General features: G+C 42.7%; 1 protein-coding gene across 1 annotated transcript in view; it reads right to left on the reverse strand.

The window, feature by feature from the left end:
- Nucleotides 1–4,576: 4,576 nt before the first annotated feature.
- The window catches only part of Efcab8 (EF-hand calcium binding domain 8), an 85,570-nt gene continuing 64,187 nt past the window's right edge, over nucleotides 4,577–25,959 (reverse strand). The window contains exons 22-26 of the mRNA XM_023560108.2: nucleotides 22,864–23,032; nucleotides 7,541–7,670; nucleotides 6,182–6,380; nucleotides 6,008–6,106; nucleotides 4,577–5,184 (exon numbers count right to left, since the gene is read on the reverse strand). Coding sequence (XP_023415876.2) covers nucleotides 4,942–5,184; nucleotides 6,008–6,106; nucleotides 6,182–6,380; nucleotides 7,541–7,670; nucleotides 22,864–23,032 — 840 coding nt within the window. The 3' untranslated portion in view covers nucleotides 4,577–4,941. The remainder of the gene's footprint in view (nucleotides 5,185–6,007; nucleotides 6,107–6,181; nucleotides 6,381–7,540; nucleotides 7,671–22,863; nucleotides 23,033–25,959) is intronic.

A 25,959-nucleotide genomic window follows, 5' to 3' on the forward strand; every position in this document is an offset into this window, starting at 1 on the left:
TGCGGGAATGGGAACGGGACCGGCAAGCGCAAGAGAAGATTCCTAGTGCGCAGGACAGGTCGCTGGAGACTGGCCAGGGCCCCACCGAGCATGAGATGGGCAAGGAGGTGGGAAATACATTTGTCAGCAGGGAGGGCACCCTGGATAGACCCCACAGGCCACATGCAAGTCCCCAGCCCTGCCCCAGGGACTGACCTAGGAGCAGAAGTGACTTCAAGGGACCACGATACACTCCTGCCATTTCCTGCCACCTCCCAGCAGGCAGTGGGGCCCAAACCCACACACATCGTTATGAAAAAGCTGAATGGTCCTGAGATTTGGTAGAAAGCAAACCTATAAACATACCCCTTTCTTGCCCAAGATCTTCCCAGTGTGTCTTCTCCAGCTGTTTTGTATTTTCTCCCATTCATTTGTGTTTAATTTTGTTTAAAGTGTCTTGCTCAGAAGATATTTTTAAACATTTTTAAGTCAATTTTTTCCTTTGTAGCTTCTGTATGGTGCACTTTGTCAGAAAGGGACATTCCCAGCCACGAGTTCAGAGAAGTATATTCCTGTATTTTCTATTTTGTTACGCACAGATATATACACACACACACCCCACATTTGCTCTTCAGTGCATAGACACACATACAAGATACAGATGTATTAAAGCTCCTTAATGTATCTGAAATTTGCCTGAGTGGTGTGAGGTAGGGATCAAATTTACATTTTGCTCGATTATACTGCAGCTCGCAGCCCAGTACCATTACTGACTAGCCCATTTGCTTTGTTGTCTGGAAATAAGTTGATGTGGTTTGAAGTCTCTCCTTTTCACTGATCTCTGCCTCGTTCTGTATCCACACTACACTGCTCAATTTACTTTGCCTGAGAGCAGGCTCCATTTGTGCTCTAGCAAGTACTCTGCCTCCAACGCCTTACTGAAAGCTCTCCTACACTTTCAAGTGAAACTTCAGAAGCTGCTTCTTGGGTTGCATTTTTAAAACACGACTGCTTGCCCCCTACTTTTGAGAGCTTGTATATGGAGGATGAGTATCTTGGCTTAGTCCGTGTTTTTCTCCCCAGAACTAGAACCTTCTCTCCATCTCCAGTTTCTCCACATCCTTCTGTAAGGGGTTATCACTTGCTTCATATGAATTCTGTACTTCTTGCCAGATTTAATCCTGAGAACTTTAGCAATTTTAGGGATACTATAAATGGGGTTTTACCCTTGATGACTTTCTGCACAGGTGATTCCTGCCTTTGCCCTTCCACAGTCCTCACCCTTTCGGGGTGTAAGTTATTTCTCAGGAATATCCTAGGTGGACACTCCCAGAATCCTCAAATGTTACATAAGATTGCCTTGACTTTGAGGCCATGATGGGTTACATAGTGAGTCCAAAGCCAGCCTGAACTGCATAGTGAGACCTTGATTTAAAAAAAAAAAAAAAAAAAACAAACCGGAGGTAGAGAATGCCAAGCCAGCCCCAGGCTCCAGGGTGGCGCCTCTGGTAAACCTAGTTCAGCCCAGGGATTTCGCTAATCCTGCTAATCTTTAGAGCCAGATCAGCTCATCAAACAGGCAGGCGGGGTTTCTGCCTCTCTCAGACTCAGGGCCCCTGGAACTGGCAGGCAGAGGGCCACATCTCCAGTGACAGACAGAACCCTGTGTCTTCTGTGTTCTTTCCCCTGTGTCATCTTGAAGGAATTGCTTTCTGGGCCTCAGTTTCCCCATCTTCACAGGGAGTTGCTGGCCCTTGCCCCAATTTGCTAGAGGCAGCTTGGGCCCCAGGCTCCTTGTTGGCTGCAGCACAGTGCAGCCTGCCTCACGAGAACAAGAAGAAGTACACACTGTTCAGAACAGATCCCAGTGGAGGCCCATGTATCCGGAGGCAGGGAGTCCTCCAGCAGCTGTTTTCTATTTCCTGGGCCTCTGACTCCTTCCAGTTCTTGAGATGATGGCCAGGCAAGGGACTTGCAGAGGCTGCTGGTCCTCTTATCTGCCCTGGACACAACCAGCAAACCCAGCCCGAAGACCCCCATTCACCCCTCTTCATGACTGTGGAGTCCCACGGCTCACGGGAAGCTCTAGATGGCCGAGGTCCTGGCCCTCACCTGCACTCCACAGCTTCCCACATCTGTGGCCACAAAGAGCTTCCTGTTCTGTTCATTCTTAGGTCCTACGCTCAGGCTCCAGAAGGGGTCCAAGCAGGGATGGTGAATGAGAGGCAAACCTCCTGTGTCAGGGCAGATGTTTCTAGCTCCTTACGGGCCTTTGAGGACTCTCAGCTGAGTCTGGAGTAGGAGGGCTCAGAAGGGACTTCAGACTCAGAATAGCAGAGCTCCCCAAGGCCTCCCTCTCAGTCTGCCACCTTCCCACCATCTATATCTCCATCCAGCCATGTGGTCACCCATGGGCATTACCTCCACAAGGCCCCTCTGGGACAAGAGGCAAGTCCCTAGGATGTCCTGTCCACTCAGCACAGATAAGCTAGTGCCACACCGGGAGCCTTCAGACCTGAGCCGTACAAGGGGACATGTGCCAAACATGACCCATAACAAGTGTCCTTGCCGAGCACTAGCCTGTGGTGGCCATGCAGGGTAACTGCTGGTGGGAGGTCAGGGAAGTTGGGCTAGTAGGCACAGGTTCTGCAGCTTGGGTGCTGAGGGAGGATGAGGCAGGTGGGGCCCAAGCACTTATGACATGACACAGCTGGCTCTCTCCTGTGGCCACCATGAGAATCTCAGGGGGACATAGCTATTGTGCCTGGGACCACCCAAGAAAGGACTTTGGGACAGTCCAACAAGGTTCTGAATCCCCTGTTAGGCAGGCGTGCAAGCCCAGGTGGGTAGGGGTGCTCAAGAGCCCAGATTCTCTCCTCCCTCCATTTCCCCAGCTACCTAAGAGGGCCACCCACCAAGAGGTGGCACTTCTTATTTTAATCTGAAACACAAGGAGGGACTGCCATCCTTTTTAGATTAGGCCCAGAGAGCTTTAGCCACCTGTGATCACCCATTCCTGTGTGGGGCAGAGCCTGAACAGCATCCCAGGAGCACTGTGGGAGAAAGCCCGGCCCGCTACTGATCCTGCTCTGATTTCCACGCTGCAGGGTGGCCCTGGACAAGTCACTCCCCCCGCCCCCCAGTCGTCCTCAGGACAAACTCAGGGAATTAAGTGTGACACCTCCCTTCCAGCCATCTTGCTGCCATACATCAGCACGTCCCACAGCCCCACTTCCTGAACCACCCGCAACCCCACCTGCTGTCCCCTGGACACTCTGGATTCTCCCATCAGGCCCTCGCTTCCCCTTGTACCCAAAATGGAGTGTTGAGATGCTGAGAGAGCTGGCTGCCCAGCAATGGCCTGAATGGGTACTTCGAGCCAGAGGGAGGCTCCTAAGACAGAGGGCAGCAGAGCCAAGTAGAGTGCCACCATCACACTCCCATCCCTGCCTTGCACAGAGACAAAACAGCTTATAAACAGGGGCTGGGGAGCAGTACCTGACAGTAAAAGAGAATAGACAAATAGCCACTGCCACCCACGGACAGCTGCTGGGCCTCTGGACCAGGTTGGGCTTCACCCTTTGTTATGGATTAAAAACTGGTGGTCAACTTAATGCCAGCTGGATTACATCAGCATGGGGCTGAGTGTAGATATCCCACCTGAGGAAAGTTGCCAGTGTAATAGAGACGTGGAGAAGGAGAAGCTAGGCATTAAGGTGTGTTGAGGCATTGTGGATTCTCCTACATGTTGCTGTTTGAGCTGCTGGTTCTCCCAGAAAAGCTCTGGTCCTCACATTGAGCATTGCTTCCTGGATCTGGAAGGGAAGACGTGTGCCGCTTGGTCTCCAGGAAGAACTCATCATGCTGGCTTCCTGGCATTTGCCTGACTGTGCTTGGCGGAGGAGGAGCTCGGGGCCTCCATGTCACTGAGGATGGCTGCGGTGCCTTTCAGGACAGCCCTGGTATTTGTTGTGAGTGTGACTTCTCGGCTCCAGTGTAGAAACCTCAACCTACCCGCACAGCTCCACCCTGCTAGCATGGACTTTCTAGCTTCCACCGCTGACCTCTGGGCCTTCCCAGCATGGATCCATAAAAGAGACTGGCATGAGTCCTTCTTGTGGGCTCTAGACCTCCAGTTGGACCTGTGGGAGGCACTGTCATGAGCTCTGGGTTTTCATCTGGACTCATGTGGGACATTGCTGTGGGATCCAGGCCCTTGGCTAAATATTCTATGCCTTTAGTGTTGTGGATAGATTTCCTGCATTTTCTTGTGTTAACTCTGGGTGACCATCATAAATAATATTATAAATTCCATGTCCTGATTCTAATTGTTCTCCCCCAATCCCTGACTACAACACCCTTCTATAAACTGATTTGTGGTCCATTCAGCACCCACAGCTGGTGATCTACCTTCTACCCCATTGTGGGCCTACAAAGCCCCTGCAGTTATCAGCCTATGACTTGCCAAGCGAGTGCACCCTGAATCGGGGAACACTCTCCTTCCTGCATCCCCGCCAGGAGACATGACTAGTCTCAGAGGTATAGCCAATGCCTGTGCAAGTAAGGGACATGCAGCCCAATCTCATCACCTGCAGGATTCTGACATCAGAGAACATTTATTTTTTTTCTTCATGACTGTGCACAGCCAGAAGACATGTGAAATTCCCCAGCAAGGCAGAGCAGAGCCATCAGGGAAAGTTCCACACCCCTGAGCCTGTTGGGGTGCCCTGAAGTACTGCAAAGGAGGGCAGGGCCTCTCTGCCCAAAGAACACAGGGGTGGCTTCCAGAAGCCTAGGGTGTTGCTCAAGAGAGGAGGCAGTGGCCTCAGGCTCTCTGAGCTCTGCAGGATGGACACAGACCCCCAGGCAAGGCCGAGCCGTGGGACTGGACTATGGAAACTCACGAGGGCTGCCGCAAGGGACAAAGGACTGGGGCCTCAGGGGTGCAAACAAGTTGGGGGTCTAGCAGCCTAGAGGCTGATGCCACTGGGTAGATGGAGGGGCATAGGGAAGGATGGCAGCCAGTGCACTAGCTGGGATGTCTGAAAAGATCTGCTTCTTGCCAGACTCTAAATCCTTCTGGATGTCAGGCCGCTGACAGGCGCTCTGGCCCTGCCGGTCTGGGGCCCGGTGCGTCTGGAAGTCAAACTTCTGGACAGATGTCAGTTCTTTGAAGTAAAGTCCTCGGAAGACCTGAGGTGAGATCTGTGGGAACAGAGCAGTGGGTTGGGGGAGACACGTGTGGGGTAACAAGCACCCAGGGCCAAGAGCAGGCTCGTAGGAAGGAAAGGCCCGGAGGTCTTCCCTACAGAAGCAGCAGCCTCCAGAGCACCATGCTGGCACTAAAGGCTCCATGCTGTATGGAAGGCAGCTCTCTCTCTGTCTGGTGCTGGAGGTCAGTGCTATTCCCTTGTGAGAACAAGGCCATGACCTGGACCAAGAGTCAGCACAGGTGCAGAAGACTCCTCTGACGTGTGCACTTGTCCTATTAGCATTCCTGGTGCTGTGCTTTGAGAGAAGGTCACTGGGCACATGGCAGACCAGACAGAGAGCCAGGGAAGGCAGGATCCACCCTCACAAAGGCAGGATGGAGCTCACATCTGCTTACTCCAAGGTCCCGTGCACCCTCTCCCCCAAGAAGAGCCATCCCGTCCCATGTGCTCCATGCCTTGTGTGTACCTGGCGCCGTGACACCATGTCTGCTTGTTAACACCCACAGTCATGAGGACATGGACAAGAAAGACACTAACAAGCGAGTGAGTGGCCGCGGCCTACAGAGTACTCTAATGGCTACAGTCAGGTGCCTGGCCAAGAAGGAGTTGCTCCCACAGACCAGATACCTCCAAGCCAGAAATGCAACAGTGGCCTCATCCATACCAGCTGTGGCGAGCACACGGGCCAGACCAGCCTGCTGCCAGAACTGCCTGTGGCCTGTGTCCCTCACCCTACTGCAGACCACATGCGCAAAGGCAGCCACAGAGAGCAGGGGGATCCCTGGTCCACAGGGATGGGCCTTGTGCTGCCTCACCTGCTGCTTCATAGAGCTGTAATTCACGTTGGCGGGCAGGAGTCTAGCACTCTGAGACCTTTCCTTGGGCTTATACGCTGCTCCTACGACTTTGCTCACCTGCAGGAGCCACAGGGGACAGTGAAGGCTGACAGCCAGGGCCCCTGCCCCTACCATGCTCACCAGCGGCCTCACCTGCCGGCCCTTGGACTCCCACTGGCTCCAACTCTCCTCGATCTCCTTCAGCGAGTACTGTCGGGCCCACGGGGACAGCTGGGCCATCCGCTGCAGTCGGGTCCAGGCCTTGGCCTCCACATCCTCCTTCCCATTCAGGAGCGCCATCAGGACCACCTGCTCCCGCTGCTGGTATGCCAGTGCCTCTGCCAGATCCCTTCTGAGAGGGGCTTCCCTTCACCACATGGCCCTCCCCTTCCCAGGAGGGTCGGCCTTCCTGCGCCTCATGCTCCCCAACATTTCTGACTCTCCCCCAGGGGCCATCGCTGAGCAAGTGTTCAGTGACATCAGCAAAACCTAGGTGTGGCTGGTCACACAAGTCCTACCACTCTTCCCACCACTCTGCTTTCCCGTATGGTGGCCTGACTCCTCACTCCGGCCTTGCCTGGACCTCCCCAGTAGAATTTTTCAATATCTATCCTTCAAGGCAAACTTTGCCTCTGCCTCTGCCTTTTCTCCTTCCTTAAGGGGGAGCATGTTAAAGCATATGCCATGATGGGAGCACAGGAGCTATACGATTCTATTTGTGCCTGGAAAACTCCTACATGTATGTTAAAACTCAACCTCAAAGTCTTTTCTAAGAAGCCTTCCTTACCTGATCTCCCTAACCAGATAGCTTATCTTTAAGCCACCCCTAACCTAATGTCCCCGACACTATACACAGAACTGCAGCCATGTTTTGCATCTCCATCTCCCTAAAGCGTCTGTGAGTTGTCCAGGGCAGAACCTATATCTGGAAGTGAGCAGAATCTCAGGATAAATGTGTGTGTGTGTGTGTGTGTGTGTGTGTGTGTGTACACTAGGGATCATGCTCAGGGCTTTGCACAGTGAGGCAAGCACTCTACCACTAAGCCTCACCTCCAACTCCCAAAAAAACCTTTTGAACACAGCAAAATTATTGGAAACTTGGTCAGGAAGAAGGATGGAGTGCTCGGAGAAGGAACAAGTAGATAACGATCTGCTCTTCCCCACGATTCAGGGAAATAGTATAAATGTCTGCTCAGGACCCAGGCCGTGGGTATGTGCCCGGGCTCCTCCAACTAGAAGCCAGTGGCCGTGTGGAAATGTCGCCTCCAGGGCCCTCAGCAAATCTGAGTCCAGCTTAGGGCTAGAACCCTACTAAATGCTTGGGGATTTACATTTTTTCCACTTCGCAGTGCTTGCGCTGAGCTGGGTAGGATGGGACCACAGGCTATCTGCAGGTCCCACCCTCAGGTGTTCCAAGGGTCCTCCCCAAGCTTGCCCGCACTACCTATCCAAGGAGAGGCTCAGTCTCTTCTGCTCTGACCAAAGACCAGCAAGTGGGCTGTGGGAACTCACTGCAGATCCTGGCGGGAGGCCTTGAGCGCGATGCCTTTGGGATCTGCTTTCTCTTCTAGGCTTGCACTTTGTTCTTGACCATCCAGGGTGGCATTCTGGAACCTTTTCCAAACACTCAGGCCAAATGTCCCTGTGATTTGATCAGACTCTACTCAGAACAAGGACTAGCATATGCCCACCTCTGAAGCCATTGCCCCTTACCATCTACCCTCAAGAGTCAGCCAGTGATTCCCTTACCTCCACCCTAAATATTTACCTAAATATTCAGTGCCCAGCATCTGCTAGATTGTATGATTGGTTCTGAACTGAGTGAACCAGTCCTGGGCATACGTGGAGCTCAAACCTAAAGCATCCTGCCCCACATGCAGGTTGGGATGGGAAGAGTTCTGTGTCAATGACCTGTGACGCTCAACGGGCTCCAAGCAGCTGTGTGTAGTCACTCTTGGGGTGAAGGGAAGGAGCGTTAGAGCTGGAGCACAAAGAAGCTGGTGAAAATGCAGTAAGAGTCCTGTTTCTGGGCAGTGTATAACGGGCAATAAACCACTCTCCTGTGACACAACTCTTTAAATTAAGAAAAGTAAGAGATTTGTTATAATTTTAAAGAAATAATCAGAGAACTATAGAAGCAAGGAAAACCAGAAAAAATAAAATTACAGTAAGGGAAGAGCCTTTTGAAGAACCAAGATTAAGAGCTTTCTTCTCTGGGGTTCACCCTGTCTCTGGGTGTAGGATGAGAAAGAAAAAGGTTTGGTTTAGACAGGAGAAGCTACTCGAGGGAAGGGAAGCAGCAGAGCTTCTGACAGGCATCGCGGCCAGCATGACAGACTGAGTCTAACGGAGCCCTACACATACTGCCTGTCCCCGAACTCGCTGAGCATGGAGGCAGGCTTGTTAAGTTGGGCCAAAATGACATCACTGAGAGACCGCAGTCCTTCCAAAGGAAGAAGCTTGCGACAGACGCAACAGCTTTCACCCCGAGACAATAAGGACAAGAGAACTGCAGACCATGTTCAAATGAGAAGGAGAACAAGAGGGGGCCGGGAGACAACAAGAAAAAGAGAAAACAGAAGGAAAATGGAACAAAGCTTCTGTAAATAACAAGGGGTGGGGCCAGTGATAAGTACAGCCACACAGTGCCTGCCTGGCAAGCTCAGCGACCTCAGTGCTATTCCTGGAGGGGGAAAAAAGGAAGAAGGGTTGAAGGGAGGGGAGGAGAATGGAGAAAAAGAAGCAGCAAGGTATATCAGGTACAGGTGCCAATTCCCTATGATGAATGTCATCAATATGTTATCTAAAACGTGCCAATTAAAAATTTTAAATTTGAAGAAAAATAGAACTGGGCCTAACTATACTATAATGCAGCTCTGTTCATGTGTTAGATAAAGGTAATCCAGCCCATACAGAAGAAAAACAGTGTCAAAATCAGAATCTACAGTCCATTTATGTAAAGTACAAAAAAGTTTCTTTTGATCTGTTTACATATAGGATGCGTTAAAAGGCAGGGAAATATAACCAATAAACAAAAGAATAAATACACATTAAAAAAAGACCCTTCAGGTGACTCAGACACTGGAGTTAGCAGATAAAAATAACTATTATAAGTAGTATGAGATAAAAGTATAAAGAAAATGGACAGGAGAATTTCAATAGAAAGTTGAAATCTATAGAAAGGAATCAACTGGGCATTCTAAAACTAACGGATGCAATGAAAATCTCACTGGACAGATTTGATGCCAGGCTGCATGCACAAGAAGACAGAATTCATGCACCAGAAAGCGGGTCAGTAGGAAATACACAGTCTAGGAGCCAGGCACAGTCACATGCACCTGTGACCTCAGCTACTTAGGAGGCTGACACAGAAAGATCACCAGTGCAAGGGCAGCCTCGACAACATAATGAGACCCTATGTCAAAAATCTTAAAAATATTAAAAGTCATATGTAAAATCAAATATGGAGTCTGGGATGCTGAGACTACAAAAGTAAAAACAAGAGACACATGGGGTCAGCGTACATGGAGCCGGGATGCCGCAATGAGAAGACAAGGAAACAGGGCAGAAGCAGCACTGAAAAGAAAAATCTGAGGATTTCTCCAACCTGATGAAAGGTACCAACCCATAGATTTTTAAAAATTGGTGGACTCCTAGTAGCGTAATTTCAAATAAAACCACACAAGGGTGTAGCACAGTCAAACTGCTGAAAATTAAAAGCCAGAAAAAAAGAACAAATAGCCAGCAGAGAAGCAGCACGTGACTTTTCAGCAGAGCACGTGTGTCCCCCAGTCCTCACGCAGTCACACGAGGGGCTTTTGGGAGGTGGCCGGGTCTAGGGTATGTGATTCTGGAGTTAGGGCGGCCCACCCTGGGGATAGTGCTAACTCGCCTAGCGGTGGGCAGCCTGGTTGGAACACGGGGACAGAGAGAGGGCCGCTGCTTTCCTACGCACTGGTTTTTTGCTTTCGGCCTGCCGTGAACTGTTCCTCCTCTGTGGCATCCATCTGCCACGTCACCCTGCCTCGGAGACAGCCAACTATGAGCTGAAACCCGTGTAAAATGTGAGCTTCAATAACCCTTTACTCCTTTAACTTTGGGTGTTAGGTATTTTGTCTCAACAACAATAAAAGAAAGAATATAGAAGCAAAAAGTTAACTGAATGAATTTTTTGTTAAGCACTGAAAGAAAAAAACCTTCTAGCTGGGAATTTAATACCTAGGGGGTTTTTGTTTGTTTATTTTTGGGGGGTTCTTGGGGGAGGGGTTGGTGGTATCAGGGATTGAACTCATGACCTTGCACTTGCCAGGAAGGCACTTATGCCACTGAGCTAAATCCCCAGCTCCAGGAGTCTTTTTCTTAAGTCTTAAAATTTTAAAACAGAGTGTCATGGCACACTCCTGTAATGCCAACACTCAGGAGGCTGAGGCAGGAGGATCACTGTAACTTCAAGGGCAGCCTGGGCTACATAGTGAACTCAAGGCCATCCTGAACTATACAGCAAAATTTTGGCTAAAAAAAAATTATATATATTTTTTAGACAAAGTTTAGAGAATTTATCAGTGACAGATCACAATGTAAGAAATTTAAAAAGTTCTTTAGGATGAAGGAAATTGATCACAGATAAGATCCTAGAACTTCAGGAATGAAGAGCCAGAAGTAGCAGATAAGTGGGTAAACATGAGAGGAAATTAACTGTTTAAAGCAACATTAGTACCACTGTGTTACAGGAAGATACAATATAATGAAAAGGTATCTTTTATTCATTGTTTGGAGGATACAATATTGTTTAAATACCCATACAACCCAAAGTGATCTATATGGCCCAAGGATATAGCTCAGTGGCACAGTGCCTGTCTGGAAAGCACAAGGTCCTGAGTTCAGTTTCCAGCACCAAAAAAAAAAAAAAAAAAAAAAAAAAAAAAAAAAAAAAAAGAGTGATCTATAAATGCAACTCAACCTCTATCAAAATCACAATGCATTTTTTTCAGAAATAGAGAAAAACCCTAAAATTCATATGAAACTAAAAAGAGACCCTGAATTGCCAAAATAATCTTGAGAAAAATAATAAAGCTAAAAGTTCACATTTTTCGGTTTCAAAATATATTATAAAGCCACAGTAATCAAAACAGTATGGTACTGGCATAAATATAAACACAAATAAAACAGGATAGAGACTCAAAAAAATCACTTGCAAGAGAAGCAAAAGTAAAAAGTAAAAAAAGAGAAGCAAAAATAAAAAACTAGGAACTATAAAATTTCTGCAAAGCAATCAACTGGTCTTTGACAAGGGTACCAAACTATGCAATAGAGAAAAGTCCATCTCTTAATCACAAAAAAATATGAAAAATTTAGCATCTACATGCAAAACAAAAATACTGGACTCCTACCCTAGCCATACATAAAGTCAACTCAAAACATATTAAAAATTTAAATATAAAATCTAGAACTGTGAAACTCCCAGAAGAAATTAGAATCTGCCTAACTTGATAATGATTTCTTGACTATAACATCAAAACCAGAAACAATAAAAGGAAAAAGAGACAAGTGACAATATACCAAACTGATAGCTTCTAAGCAGCAAAGGAAATAATCAGGGAACAAAGACAACCTATAGAAAGGGAAGAAATATTCTGTAAATATATACCATATATTTAATAAAGGGCTAATATCCAAAATATTAAGTAACTCCTATAACTTATTAACCAAAAAAAGTTTAAAATAAGCAAAGGATTTAGATAGACATTTCTCCAAGGATGACAGGCAAATCGTCAACAGTTTTATGAAAGGATGTTCAGCATCAGTAATCATCAGACAAATGTGAAATTAAAAGACACAGAGGGGCCAGTGATATAGCTCAGTGGCAAAGCCCCTGCCTGGCAAGTACAAGGTTTTGAGTTAAAGTCCCAATATGAAAAAAAAACACCAAGAGGCATCACCTCACAACCACTAGAACATCTAAGATAAATCAGAAACTTTGTCAGAATGTAAAATTGTGCAGCTACTATGGAAAACATTATGGCAATTTCTAAAAAAACTAAAAAATAAAGGTATCATATGACTCAGAAACCCCATTCTGTTTATCAAAAGAACTAATAAAAACAAGATGCGAAGAAAAGCTCTCAGATTTTTTTGAAGCATTATTTATAATAGCCAAGAGACGGGAACAACTGAAGTGTCCACTGATAGGTGAGCAGACACAGAGCACAAGGTATATACATACTATAGAAAACCATCTACCTTAAAAAGGAAGGAAGTCCTGATATATGCTACAGTATGGATGAACTTTGTAAACACTAGGCTAGATTTAAAAGACTAGTCACAGAAGGACAAATACTGCATAATTCCACTTATCTGAGATAACTAAAGGAGTCAAATTCATAGAAACATAAGGTAGGAGGGTGGTTGCCAGGTGTTACATAGTGGAGAAATGAGGAGCTGCTGTTCAGGTACAGTTTTGCTCATGCAAGATGTAAAGTTGTACAAATCAACTCACTGCATACCTATGTGTGCACAGTTAACAACAAAATTGTCTTAAAATTTTTAAGAGAATAAAAAAATTGCATAGCAGGAACTGTCTTGATTATTTTTATCTCATTGCTGGGACAAAACAACCCTCATAACTAGAGAGGGAAAGGTTTATTTAGCTTACAACTTTTGGAGGCTTCAGTCCATACTCAGCTGGCTCTAAGGCAGGGTGGTGTGGCTAAGAGGCAGCCATTCATGGCAGTAGCAAGCAACAAGAGTAAAAAGAGCAAAAAAGGGAGAAAAGCACACCTCTTCCCCTCCCTTATACTGTATGCCAGCTACTCACTCCTGGGTGGTACAGCATTCAGACCACCAATCCCAGTGCTATATAACAAACCAATCACAAAGGCTAGACTCAGCTGCCTCCGTGACTGCATGAGGATTGGGGGTGTATCCAAACACAAACCATAACATTCTGCTCCTGGCTCCCCAAAGACTCATGTACATCCTTTATGCAAAAGACATTCAGTCCATCTCCAAGAGTTTCCAAAGTCTAGTCCCAAGTCTCCTCCAAGATCTAAGGCAAATTCATAGCTATAACCTCCTGTACAAATTAAAACAAAGTTAAACGCTTCCAACATACAATGGTACAGGATAAATATTACCATTTTAAAAAGTACAAACCGGGATACAAAGGGACTGGAACCAAAGCAATTCCAAAATCCAGCAGGGCAAACATTAAGTCCTGGAGTTCCACACTCAGTAACTGAAGCAATCTGCTTTTGAGCTCCAAAAGGCTTGAGTGATCCCATCTCTATAGCACTTCCGGTGGTTTTAGCTCCCAGTGCTTCTCTCTTAGGCATATTTTGCTCCCTCCTTTCAGTTTCACTTAAGATGATCCATGTTCCTGGATTTTCTAAACGTCTAGGTTCTCCACTGCACCCCTGGCTTCACACTCACAGCTTTACATACTGCCCTCTCAGGGGCACACTGTCTAGCCTCCTAGGCCTTCAGAAATTAGGATGGAAGCTTTTTTAACCTCAGAACTTGTACATTCTCCATGCACCTAAAATCAGTACCACATGGATGCTGCCGAGATCTGTTGCCACCAGAAGCAAGAGCCAGATTTCCTGTCTTTTGACTGTAGGGGGGTGAGTGCTTAGATCACTGAGCACTCTGAACTTAATCATGAGGAACAAATTTTTTATGCTGCCACCATTTTGGAACCTTGTGTGGCCCCCACCACCATTCTGGAACATGTTGCTCTGCAACTTTCTCATTCAAGCAAAGTCTTTTGCTTTTGCACTTTTGGGACTAAAAAACATGGGGACTCACAGCTTCTTCCTGTGGTGCCTGCAGGATATCTTTGTTATTTTTCTGTTCCTTCTCAGAAATTGGATCTCAGCTCTATCTTTACAGTCCATAGCTTTCTGGCCACTCACAACATTTTAAATCACCCTGCTGGGCTCTTTGCTCTTGATTGGCAACATAAATCTGGCTAAAAGCCCCAGCAATAGCTATGTCACCATCTCAACATTCGACTGCCCTGAAATTTCTTCTGCCAGATTAATTAGGTCACTACCCTTAATCTGAGTCTCAGGAAAAGTCTCTGGACATGAAAAAAATGCCAACAAACTTTCTGCCAACCTATAACACAAATGGTGTGGAGTCCAACAACCAATACAGTCCTTCTTCCCAGCAAAAACCTTCCAAGCCTGGTCTTTACCAGCAGGCTTTCTATCAGCCTTCTGGTCTCCTGAGATCTGACCAGAATCTCCTCTACAGAACAGCCTAAGGTGTTCCAGTGCCACTCTTTCAGGTAACACCTCTGAATCTTTCCAAACTCTTTCCACAAGCCATTCGCAAAGGCTCTTGAATCACATGGTCAAGTACAGTTACAGCAATGACTACATTCCACTGGTACCAAATTCTGTCTGGGTTACTTTTCTCTCGTTGCTGAGAAAAAATACCTAACACCCAAAATTAGGGAAAGAACAGTATATTTAGCTTACAGTTTTTGGAGGCTTCAGTCCATACTCAGCTGGCAGTCCATAAAGTAAGGGTGGCATGGCTGAAGAACAGCCATTCATGGTAGCAGCAAGTGACAAGAGCTAAAAGGGAAAAAAAAAAGCAGGAAAACCACACCTCCTTCCCTATATTCCACACCTTCCCTCCCCTATATTATATGCAAGCTACCTGCCCCTGGGCCAGTACAACACTGACACCACCAATTCTATTGCTAGACAATGAGCCAATCACAAACACTAGACTCGGCCGCTTCCATGACTGCATGAGACTTGGGGGGCCATCCAAATACAAACCATAACAGGAGTTATAATTAAAAAGATGCAACAACACAAGCCAAAAATGATGAGACTGGTGGCGTGAGCAGAAGGCCTGCACAGCAAACTCCACCTAGCCGTGCAACCTCAGCACCTTGCTCAGAACATGGTAGGTCCAGCCCAATGTCTCCAAACAGCCAGGGAGCTTTGGTAAGTCACTTGAATCCTGGCTGGGCACCTCCCAGCAACCTTGAGTGGCAGGGGAACCTCTTGCACTAAGTGGAATGAGCAGAAGGGCTACACAGCCAACTCCACCTAGCTGTGCAACCTTGGCACCTTGTCCAGAACCTGGTAGGGCCTGGCTCAGCATCCCCAAACAGCCAAGGAGCTTCAGTGAACCATGAGGCATGAGCCAAAGGCTGACACATCATACACCATCTAACTGTTCAGCCTTGGTATGCCACTCAGAACTTGGTACAGTCCCATCCAGAAACTTCCCACAGCCAAAAAGCTTTGGAAGGTCACACAAGCATGAGCTGAAGGCCTGCCCATGGTATTCCCCTCACCTAAGGAGCCTTGAAGTGCCACTAGGGACCTGGTAAGGCCTGCCTAATGACTCCCACTCAATTGGGGAAACTTCCTGCAGTAAGGACAGACATCCTCAACCCAGGAAGCAACTGAAACCTTGCATTTGGCTTCCCCAGAATATACGAAAATGGCAAAACAAAAGAGCAAAATCCAATCTCAAACCTCCAGCGCATCCCAAACAAGCCTAGGAGACATGGACATAGAAGAAACTTCTGAAATGATAGCAAATGAAGCTGTAAAGGAACTCAGACCAGAAATAATCTCCCAGTTAAAAAAAAGAAATAATAAATGTAATAAAGGAAGTGCTGAACACATCTATAGAAGACACAGTTTTTAAAAACTGAATGAATAATATAATATAGAAATTGAGTCAAAGAGATATCTAAGAAATCAAAAATTCCACCGAAAGCTGGCAAAACCACCTGAATGAATGTGAAGATAGACTTTCAGACCTCAAAGACAAGATTGCAGCTAGTGAACAAGAAAGATCTTTTAAAAATAACAAGGAATCAGGAAATAACAATTCAACAGTTCCAAGATGATGCAAAGAAAAACAATATAAATTGATAGGTGTAAATGAAAAGGTGACCACACATATGATATCAAAAGACTATTCACAGAAGTAATAGCCAAAAATTTCCCAAACATGGGAAAGGAAATATACTAAGTAAAGCTTATAGAACTCCAATTAGCCATAACCAAAATAAACCTAGACCCGGACAGATGATAATCAACATCCCAGAAATTCAACATAAGGACAGAATGTTATAAGCTGTTAGAGAAAAGAAAACAATTACTTACAAAGGAAGGCCCATCAAAATCATAGCAGACTTCTCAACACAAACAATGAAGTCAAGAACATGGAGTAACATATTTCAAATCCTAAAGGAAAACGGCTTCCAAATTGATGTACCCTGAAAAACTATCCTTCAAAATTGATGGAATAATAAGACCATTCCTTGACAAAGAATACCTGAAGAACTTCATGACCACCAAACCAACCTTGCAAAGAATACTGAAAGATATTCTAGATAGACATAAAAATAACTATGACTTCAAGAACACCAACAGAAAAAACCACTGAGCAAGGCAAGCTATTAAACAGAGGAGAAAGGTAAAGAACCAACAATAGATAGATAACATGACAAAATAAGCCAGCATATATCAGTTATAACCATTAATGTAAATGGCCTCAATATACCAATTAAAAGAAACAGACTGGCAGAATGGATCAAGAAAAAATATCCAACCATATGCTGTATACAAGAAACCCATCTAACCCAAAAGGAAATTCATAGACTGAAAGTCAAAGGATGGAAAACAATAATTCATGCCACAGGAACTCAAAAAAAAACAGGGGTAGCTATTCTGTTTGCAGATAATGTGAACTTCAAACCAAGAATAATCAGAAGAGATAAGGAAGGTCACTATATATTAGTTAGGGAGAAACTTCAAGAGAAAGAGATAATAATGTATATCAAATTCATGCACCAAATATGGGAAGCACCCAGCTATATAAAACAAATATTAATGGAAAAGAAAAATCAAAAAAGCAATAACACAATTACAATGGGAGACCTTAACACTCCATTTGACACAAAGACACAGAAAATCAGCAAAGAAATAACAGAAATGAACCAAACTTGTGAACAAATGGACTTCACAGACGTGTACAGAGTGTTCCACCCAACATCAGAATATACATTCTTCTCAGCTGCACATGGGACATTCTCTAAAGTATACCATACACTAGCCTATAGAACATGCTTAAGTAAATGCAAAAGAATTGAAATTATCCCATGCATATTATCTGATCATAGTACTAAGAACTTAGAAATTAACAACAAAAGAAACTGCAAAAACTCCATAAACATGGAAATTAAGTAATACACTCCTGAACAATCAATGGATCACAGAGGAAATTAAAAAATAAATTAAACAATATCTACAAGCAATTGAAAATACAAATACAACTTACCAGAACCTGTGGGATACAATGAAAGCAGTCCTCAGAGGGAAATTTATTGTGGTAAATTCCCACATCAAGAAAACAGAACAAAGACAAACAACCTGATGTTACACCTCAAACATCTAGAAAAAGGAGAGCAAGTCAATCCCAAAGCCCAAAGAAGGGAGGGAATTAAAACTATCTGAGCAGAAATTGATACAATAGAGACTAAGAAAACAATACAAAGAATTAACAAATCAAAGAGTTGGTTCTTTGAAAGAATAAATAAAATTGATAACCCCTAGTCAACCTTATTTTAAAAAGGAAAGAAAAAACTCAAATTCATGCAATAAGGAATGAAAAGGGCAAAATCACTAAAGACCCTGTGGAAACAGAGAAGATCATCAATACCCACTTCAAAAACCTCTACTCTCATAAGTTTGATAACACAGAAGAACTGGACAGATTCCTAAACACATATGAATTACCAAAGCCGAATCAAGAAGATATAAAACTGTTTAGTAATCTGATTTCAATTAATGAAATTGAAAATGTAATTAGAGCCTTACCAACAAAGAAAAGCCCAGGTCCTGATGGATTCACAGCTGAATTCTATAAGAAATTCAAGGAAGAGTTAATGCCTACACTCCTCAAACTCTTCAATAAAGTTGAAAGGGAAACAAGTCTCCCTGACTCATTCCTGGAAGCAAGTGTTACCCTAATACCAAAACCAGAGAAAGGCCCAACCAAAAAAGAGAATTACAGGCAAATCTCCCTAATGAACATAGATGCAAAAATCTTCAATAAAATAATGGCAAACAGAATGCAGCAAATCATCAAGAAGATTACACACCACGACCAAGTGGGATTTATCCCAAGTATGCAGGAATGATTCAACATATGCAAATCAATAAACATAATATACCATATGAGTAGAGTCAAAGATAAAAGTCACATTATCATTTCAATAGATGCAGAAAAAGCTTTTGATAAAGTTCCAACATTCATTCATGATAAAAACCCTACAGAAAATTGGAATAGATGGTCTTTATCTCAATCTGATAAAAAGCCATCTATGACAAACCAACAGCCAGCATCATATTAAATGGTCAAAAACTGAAAGCTTTTACTCTAAAATCAGGAACAAGGCAAAGATATCCATTATCACCACTCCTATTCAATATAGTGCTGGAAACATTAGCCAGAGCAACTAGACAAGAGAGAGAAATAAAAGGAATAAGGATATGAAATGAAGAAGTTAAATTATCACCATTTGCAGATGACATGACACTCTACATAGAAGACCCCCAAAACTCCATTGAAAGACTTCTAGGTGTAATAACCAAATTCAATAATGGAGCTGAATGCAAGGTCAACACTCAAAAATCCATAGCATTCCTGTACACAAACAACAAGAGGGAGAGAAATAAGAGAAACCACACCATTCATAACAGCATCCAAAAAAAATGAAATACTTAGGAATCAATCTAACAAAGTAAAAGATCTATTCAGTGGAAATTACCATGTTCTGAAAAAAAAGAAATCAAAGAGGATCTCAAAAATGAAGACATTCCTTGTTCGTGAATAGGAAGAACAAACATTGTGAAAATGGCCATTCTCCAAAAATTGTTACACAGATTTAATGCAATTTCAATCAAAATACCACTGGCATACCTCACAGACCTAGAGAAATCATTCCTAAAATTCATCTAGAACCAGATGAGATCTAGAATAGCAAAGGCAATTCTGGGTAACAAAGGCAAGGCAGGAGGCATCACAATTCCTGGCTTGAAGTTATAATACAAAGCTACTGTGATAAAATCAGCATAGTACTGGAATAAAAACAGACCTGAAGGTCAATGGAATAGATTGGAAGATAGAGCCACAACTATAAACACACTCAGCCACCTTATCTTTAACAAAAGGACCAAACATGTTCACTGGAAGAAAGCCTCTTTAATAAGTGGTGCTAGAAAAGCTAGCTTTCCATATGCCAAAACCTAAACCCATGCCTTTCAACATGCACCAAACTAATCAAAGGTCTAAATATTAAGGCAGAAGCACTAAATCTGCTGGAAGACAAAGTAGGTAGAAATCTTGAAGACACAAGGATAACCAGAGAATTCATGAACAAAAATCTACACAAGAAACACTTCCCAGAATCAATAACTGGGATCTCACCTTATTTTTTTTTTTTATTTAAGGAGAAAAAGAAAAAAACATTAAAAGGGTACAAGTAATACAAAATTTAAAAAATAAACAGTAAGAAACCACTAGTTAATAGATTATATATTCTCATCTTAGAAATAGGATCTCATCTTATTAAAAAGTTTTTGCATGTCAAAAAAATCTCCAGCAGAGTAAAAAGAAAACCCACAAATTGGGAAAAAATCTTAGTCAACTGTCCCTCAGACAAAGGACTTCTATCTAGAACATATAAAGAGTTTTAAAAAATCAAACTCCCAAAATTCAAAGACCCAATGCAAAAACGGGCATCTGACATGAACATACACTTCTCAGATGAAGAAATACAAATAGCAAATAAATACATGAAAAGATGCTCAGCATCACTAGTCATTACAGAAAAGCAAATTAAAACCATACTGAGATTCCATCTCACTCTAGAAAGAATCAAGAAAACCTCCAACAACAAATGCTGGAGAGACTATAAGGGAAAAGGAACTCTCCTGCACTGTTGGTGGGAGTGTAGACTGGTGCAGTCACTGTGGAGGTCCGTCTGGAGATTCCTCAAAAAACGGATTGGAAGTCCCATTTGATCCAGCTATTCCACTTCTAGGCATATTCCTAGAAGAACTGAAAACATCACACCACAATGACACATGTGCACCCATGTTTATAGCAGCACAATTTGTGATAGCCAGATCTTTGAAACAACCTAAATACCCATTAACTGAGGAATGAATAAAAAGATGTGGTATTTTTATACAATGAAGTACTACTACTCAGCTATAAAGAAAGATCATATTGAGGCTTTTATAAGTAAATGGATGTGACTTGAGACCATACTCATAAATGAAATAAATCAAATTCACATGTGTAAACACCACATTGTCTTCCTAGTGTAAGAAACTGAAAGAGTAAATAAGCTACAAAATCTTCAATAAATATTTTGAAAGGGTAAGAAACTGCTCAAAAGGGAAAAAAACTCAGGGAAAAGGAGAAAAGAAAGAAGGGAAAACAAAAAAGATATAAATTTGTACATATACCCTTAAGATAATTGTACTACTAACTCTATTAGTTCTTGGAATAAAACAGTTAACATTCATTGGATTAGATCAATTTCACATGTTTACATCTGGTAATCTGAGTAACTCCTTTGAAGATAACTATGCAAAATAACAACCTTGGTTATGTTCCTACCACCTTGTTTCAAAGCCTATATTGTTATTGTTTGGGGCTCTTTGTTATTGTTATTTATCTCTTTTGTTTCTTGTTTTTCTTGTATTTTATTTTGTTTTTCCCTCCAATACAGAAAAGATAGGGGTACATGTATAGGGTTATACCTGCCTAGAACTTCTAAAGAATTTACAAGAACCTAAAGAGTTTACAAGAATTGATTTTATTACATGTGATATGAAAAGCTACTTAGAAGAAAATGAGACATTATGGTAGCCATTACCGATTTCCTATCATCTTGTTATGAAGTCTAAAAATGCTTTTACTCTTTGGTTTGATTGGTTTTAGTCTGTTTTCTGTTATTTGATTTCAATATGTGTGAAAGTATGAACATCTATTTTGAAGAAAACAAGAGTCATTATGGCAGTCATTGTTGATTTTCCTATTGTCTGGTTGTGAAGACCAGTGAAGCTTTCGTTCTTTTTCTTATCAGTTTTACACTATTTTGTTTTGTATGAAATTCATTGTGTGTGGGGATATGGACAACTATTTCGAAGACAACAAGAGACATGGCAGCCACTGTTGATTCCCTGTTGTTTTGTTTTGAAATCCTGTGTTGCTTGCATGGTTTTGTTCTGAGTTGCTTTGTTCTGTTTTGTTTTGTTTTATTCTCTTTAAAATAAAACAAGTGAGTAAATAAAAATAAAAGAGCATTATCTTATTATTTTCATAAAATTATAAATTTTTTAAATCTATGTAACAGGGAAAAAGACTTATAAAATGTTTTAACACAGAATGTATTAAAATGTTAAATGTTTCCATAATAAATTTTCCTAATAAACCAACATAATTTTCATGTTGTGAAAAAAATGATGAGACTGATAATATGGAATTACTTTAAAATTAATAACTTTTGTTCATCAAAAGATATGACTGAGCATAAAAAGCAGGCCACAAATGTGGAAGCAGACATCTACCTTTTGTTGAAATACTCATACCCATAAAACACAAACACCTACAATAATTTAAAAATAAGATAATTCAATAGAAAAATATCTGAACAAGAGCTTAACAAAAGAATATAGTCAAGTGATCCATAAATACATAAACAGGTACAGAGCCTCAGTAGTCTTCAAGTAATTCAAGTTAAAATCACAGGGGGAGGGACTGGGGATTTAGCTCAGTGGCATAAGCACCTGCCTTGCAAGCAGGCGGTCGTGAGTTCGATCCCTGGTACCAATAAAAAAAAAAAAATCACAGTGGTATACCAGTACATACTCAACAAATGGCTAAGACAGCGCACTGACAAGATCAAGTGTTGGCAAAACTACAGGCCAGTGAGAGTCCTTTCATCTGGCTGATGAAATCATGCAAACTGGTAATTATTTTGAAAGATCATTTGGCAACATTAACTAAAACTTAATATTTACATGTCCTGTGATTTGGGAATTCCATTTCTGACATATACCCAGCAGAAATATATGTATATATAAATATATATATACATGAATGTTCATTGCAGTATTTTTTTGATTATTTAAAATAGCTGGAAACAATCTCCATACCCATTTAACAATGGTACAGATAATAGTAGTCATTCAACAAAAATAAATGAACTACTACACTCAATACATGGATGAGTTTCACAAATATAATGATTTGAGAAAGAAAACTGACACAAAGGAGAACCTATAAACTATAAAATGACTCCATTTATACAAGGTTCAAATTAGACATGCTTGATCTATGTGTATAGAGAGCAGGATGGCAGTGACTTCTGAAGTGGTGTCAACAGTGATGATCAGGGAGGGTGGTGAGGGGAACCCTTAGAATGGTTTCTGTTTCTTGACATAGATGGTGGTTATATAAGTGTATACTTTCTGGAAATTCACTAAGATGAACCCTTTTGGCTTGTGTGCTTTTCTTTATGTATAGTAAAGTTTATTTTTAAAAAAGAGAAAAGAACAACTAACTGGATATATGATTTTCACAAATATACACAGACAAATAATGTTAGGTCAGTGGATAAACATGTAGATAGATGGTTGCTGATGTATGAATGGAAGGCTCCCATCCTGTAATACTATTTGAGCAATGGCTCTGCTGCGGGGAGATTCATGCCAGCTTGTGTTCCATCTGAGACAGAGACAAGACGGCCCAGGGGTTAGTACGTGCTATGGTGGGATCCATACCAATGGCATCACCAGAGAGTTTCCAAGCCTTGACGTCCCAGTCCTGGCCAGCACTGATGATCAGCTGCAAGCTGTCCACATACAGGATATCTGCCACACTCTCCAGATGGCCTTTCCAGGTAATCAGGAGTGTGGGAGGAACCAGGGAAATGGTCTGGCCATTCACAACCTATAGAGAACAATAAAAGACAACTGCTTATACCAGTGTCACCAGACAGGCCTGGAGGCAGCAGAGCACAGTGAAAGGCTGTGGCACATGGTCCAGCCTTCCAGTTCTGGACATTTCCCATACCAAGTTGCTGGTCTCAGCACTTCCCTGAGATCACTGGTCTCTGTAGTAAAACCACAAAAAGGATTTGCATGTGTCTATATTGTATACCAACTGCTTCTATATAGAGTACCCCATTTGAACCTCACGACCTTATAGGATATATAGGAATCTCAGTGTGTTACAGAGGGGAAAAGTGAGTCAGAGATGTTTAGTAATCAGCAAAAGGCCACATCACTAGAAAGGGATGGGGCCAGGACAAAAACAAGATCTTCTAAGTGGGCACTGGGAGAATAGGGTAAAGGGGTGGTAGATCATATTGTACTACGAGTGTGTTGGGAGCCACTGAAGCTGGAAATTGACCTAGAGCATGACACAGATGTGACCCTACCAGAAAATAAACAGCACCCAGGTCAGCCACCTGAAGAAGTTGCTACAGCCCAGAAAAATACCAACCTCCTAGATAGTCCAAGCAATGGGTTGCTAGGTAGAGGGGGCTGTAATTGACATTATCCTACCCAGTACATAAATAAGCATGCTGCATTGGTTGAGCAGTACCTCTCTCCTCCCATCAGGAGGATAAGGCCTCCACTTGACCCCAGCTTTTTCTCTTCTTTATTTTCTCACCCTCTCACGGTCTTTCATCTCAAGAACTTCAGGAGCCACATGGGTTGTGGCATGAGAGAATAAAAATCTACTCAATCATTAAATGAGTGAAAATTACCAGAACCATTTTTAAATACACCAAGATGAAGGAAGGGGTATTTATTCTGCTACAGTAAAATAAGTAAGGCAAAATAATACAAATCTTAAACAGAACAATTAAGTAGAGAACTCAAACCAACCCAAGTATACCTAAAACTTTCATATGGAACAAAGTAATAGAAAGCATGACTCAATAAATAGTGCCAGGATACCTGATGAGCTATTAAGACAAAACCAAGCATTATCTTAAACCTTAAATACCAAAAAGAACAAGCATGGCAGCACATCTGAAATCCCTGCTGAGACAGGAGGATCACCAAGAGTCTGAGGCCACCTGGGCTAGACAGTGAGTTGCAGGTCAGCCTGAACTACTTGTTATTATCTATAGCCATCTCAGTAAGTGTGGAGTGGGGTCTCATTAGCATTTTGATATGCATTTCTCTGAGAGCTCACAGTGTTCAATATTGTTTTACATACTCGGCCCATTTGCATGTCTTCTTTGAAAAAATGCTTATCTTATTTTAATTGGGTTATTTACTGTTTTTACTGCATTATGAGCGCTCTTCATATTAGTATATTCTAGTATAAGTCCCTTATCAAGTATACAATTTCCACTGATCTGTCTTTACTTATGCTAGAACCAGTCTTGTATATTGTGGCTTTGTACTGTTTTGAAATTTATAAAGGTAAAAAAAGAATATCCAATAATGGGATGTGCTTTTGTTGAATGGTATGGAGATTGTTTCCAGCTATTTTAAATAATCCAAAATGGAATGGCATCATCAGAGTTTTCAAGCTCTGACATTACAACAGTGTGTTACATTGGACAATACAATTTGTAGTGATTGATCGACTGTGTCAACTTGAGACATTTAGAAGCTTCACTAAATGGGTTTAGCAACTCTACACCTAGGGTGTAGACCCCACCCCAGGGTGGCTCATCACCTGGAGGTATAAAGGGGAAGGAGGGAGAACGAATGCAGTCCATTCTTGGAGACGCTCCAGTCTTCACCTTTGGGTTGGACGTCGTCTCCTGGCTTCCAGTGTAGAATCTTCAGCTTTCCGGCATAGACTCTTCAGCCTTTCATCACAGAGCCTTCGGCCTTCTGTCGCAGACCCATCAGCCTGCTGGTGTGGACTTGCACAAGACACCAGGGTGAACTCCAGACCTTGGGTTGAATCCTTCGGCCTCCAGTGTGTAGACACCCTCTGCGGGCTTCCTCATCAGACTCTGTGGCTGACCATCGTAAGCCAATCTTGTCATTTCTTATACATTTGTATATCTTATGTTATGTCTGTTTTCTCTATTAAAACTCTAATACACAATTCCAATATATTTAAAATATATCATGTTAAAACTAAAGACAGGCTGGGCAGGGTGGCCACAATCTCAGCTATAATCTCAGCACTTGGGAGGCTGAAGTAAGAGGATTGTCATACGTTCAAGGCCAGCCTGAGCTATGTATGGGTTCAAGGCCAGCCTAACTACAGAACAAGACTTTGTCTCAAATAAATAAATAAAATAAAACTAAGGTTAGGAACCTGGTTAGGAACACAGGTTCTAGATCTAGACATCTCTTTGATGTCTGGTTCAGCACTGGCAGCTTTGGGGGCTTAGACAAGTCCCTGATGTTCTCTGTTTCATCATCATCTTCTTAAAAAAAGTCACATCTCCTTCACAGAGTTGTTTTAGAGGTTCAGTGAAGAGCACACACATGCTATTCATCACAATCTCCTAAACAGTAAATAAATCTCTTAAGCAATAAATAAATGTCCTTGTTAAAATAGTATTACAAATTCTCCAGGTATTGAATCCATGGGTTTATTAGTATATATTAGTATTATATACTATATTAGTACTATATACTGTATTGCCTTATAGTATATAGTATATATTTCCATTGTTGGGACAAAACACCCAATACCCACAATTTAAAGGAAAGGTTCATTTTGGTTCACAGTTCCAATGGACTCAGTTCAAAATTGACTGACTTCAAGGCAGAAATGGCAAAAAAAAAAAGGGCTGGCTGAGGACAGCTGCTCATCCCCATGGCAGCCAGAAAGCAAAGAGAAAAAAGAGCTAGGGACAAAAATATACCCTTCCAAGCCATGTTCTAATGACC

This window comes from Cavia porcellus, unplaced genomic scaffold (genome assembly GCF_034190915.1).
Source record: "Cavia porcellus strain 051 isolate PalLab524CR breed Dunkin Hartley unplaced genomic scaffold, mCavPor4.1 scaffold_5, whole genome shotgun sequence".
Lineage (NCBI taxonomy): Eukaryota > Metazoa > Chordata > Mammalia > Rodentia > Caviidae > Cavia > Cavia porcellus.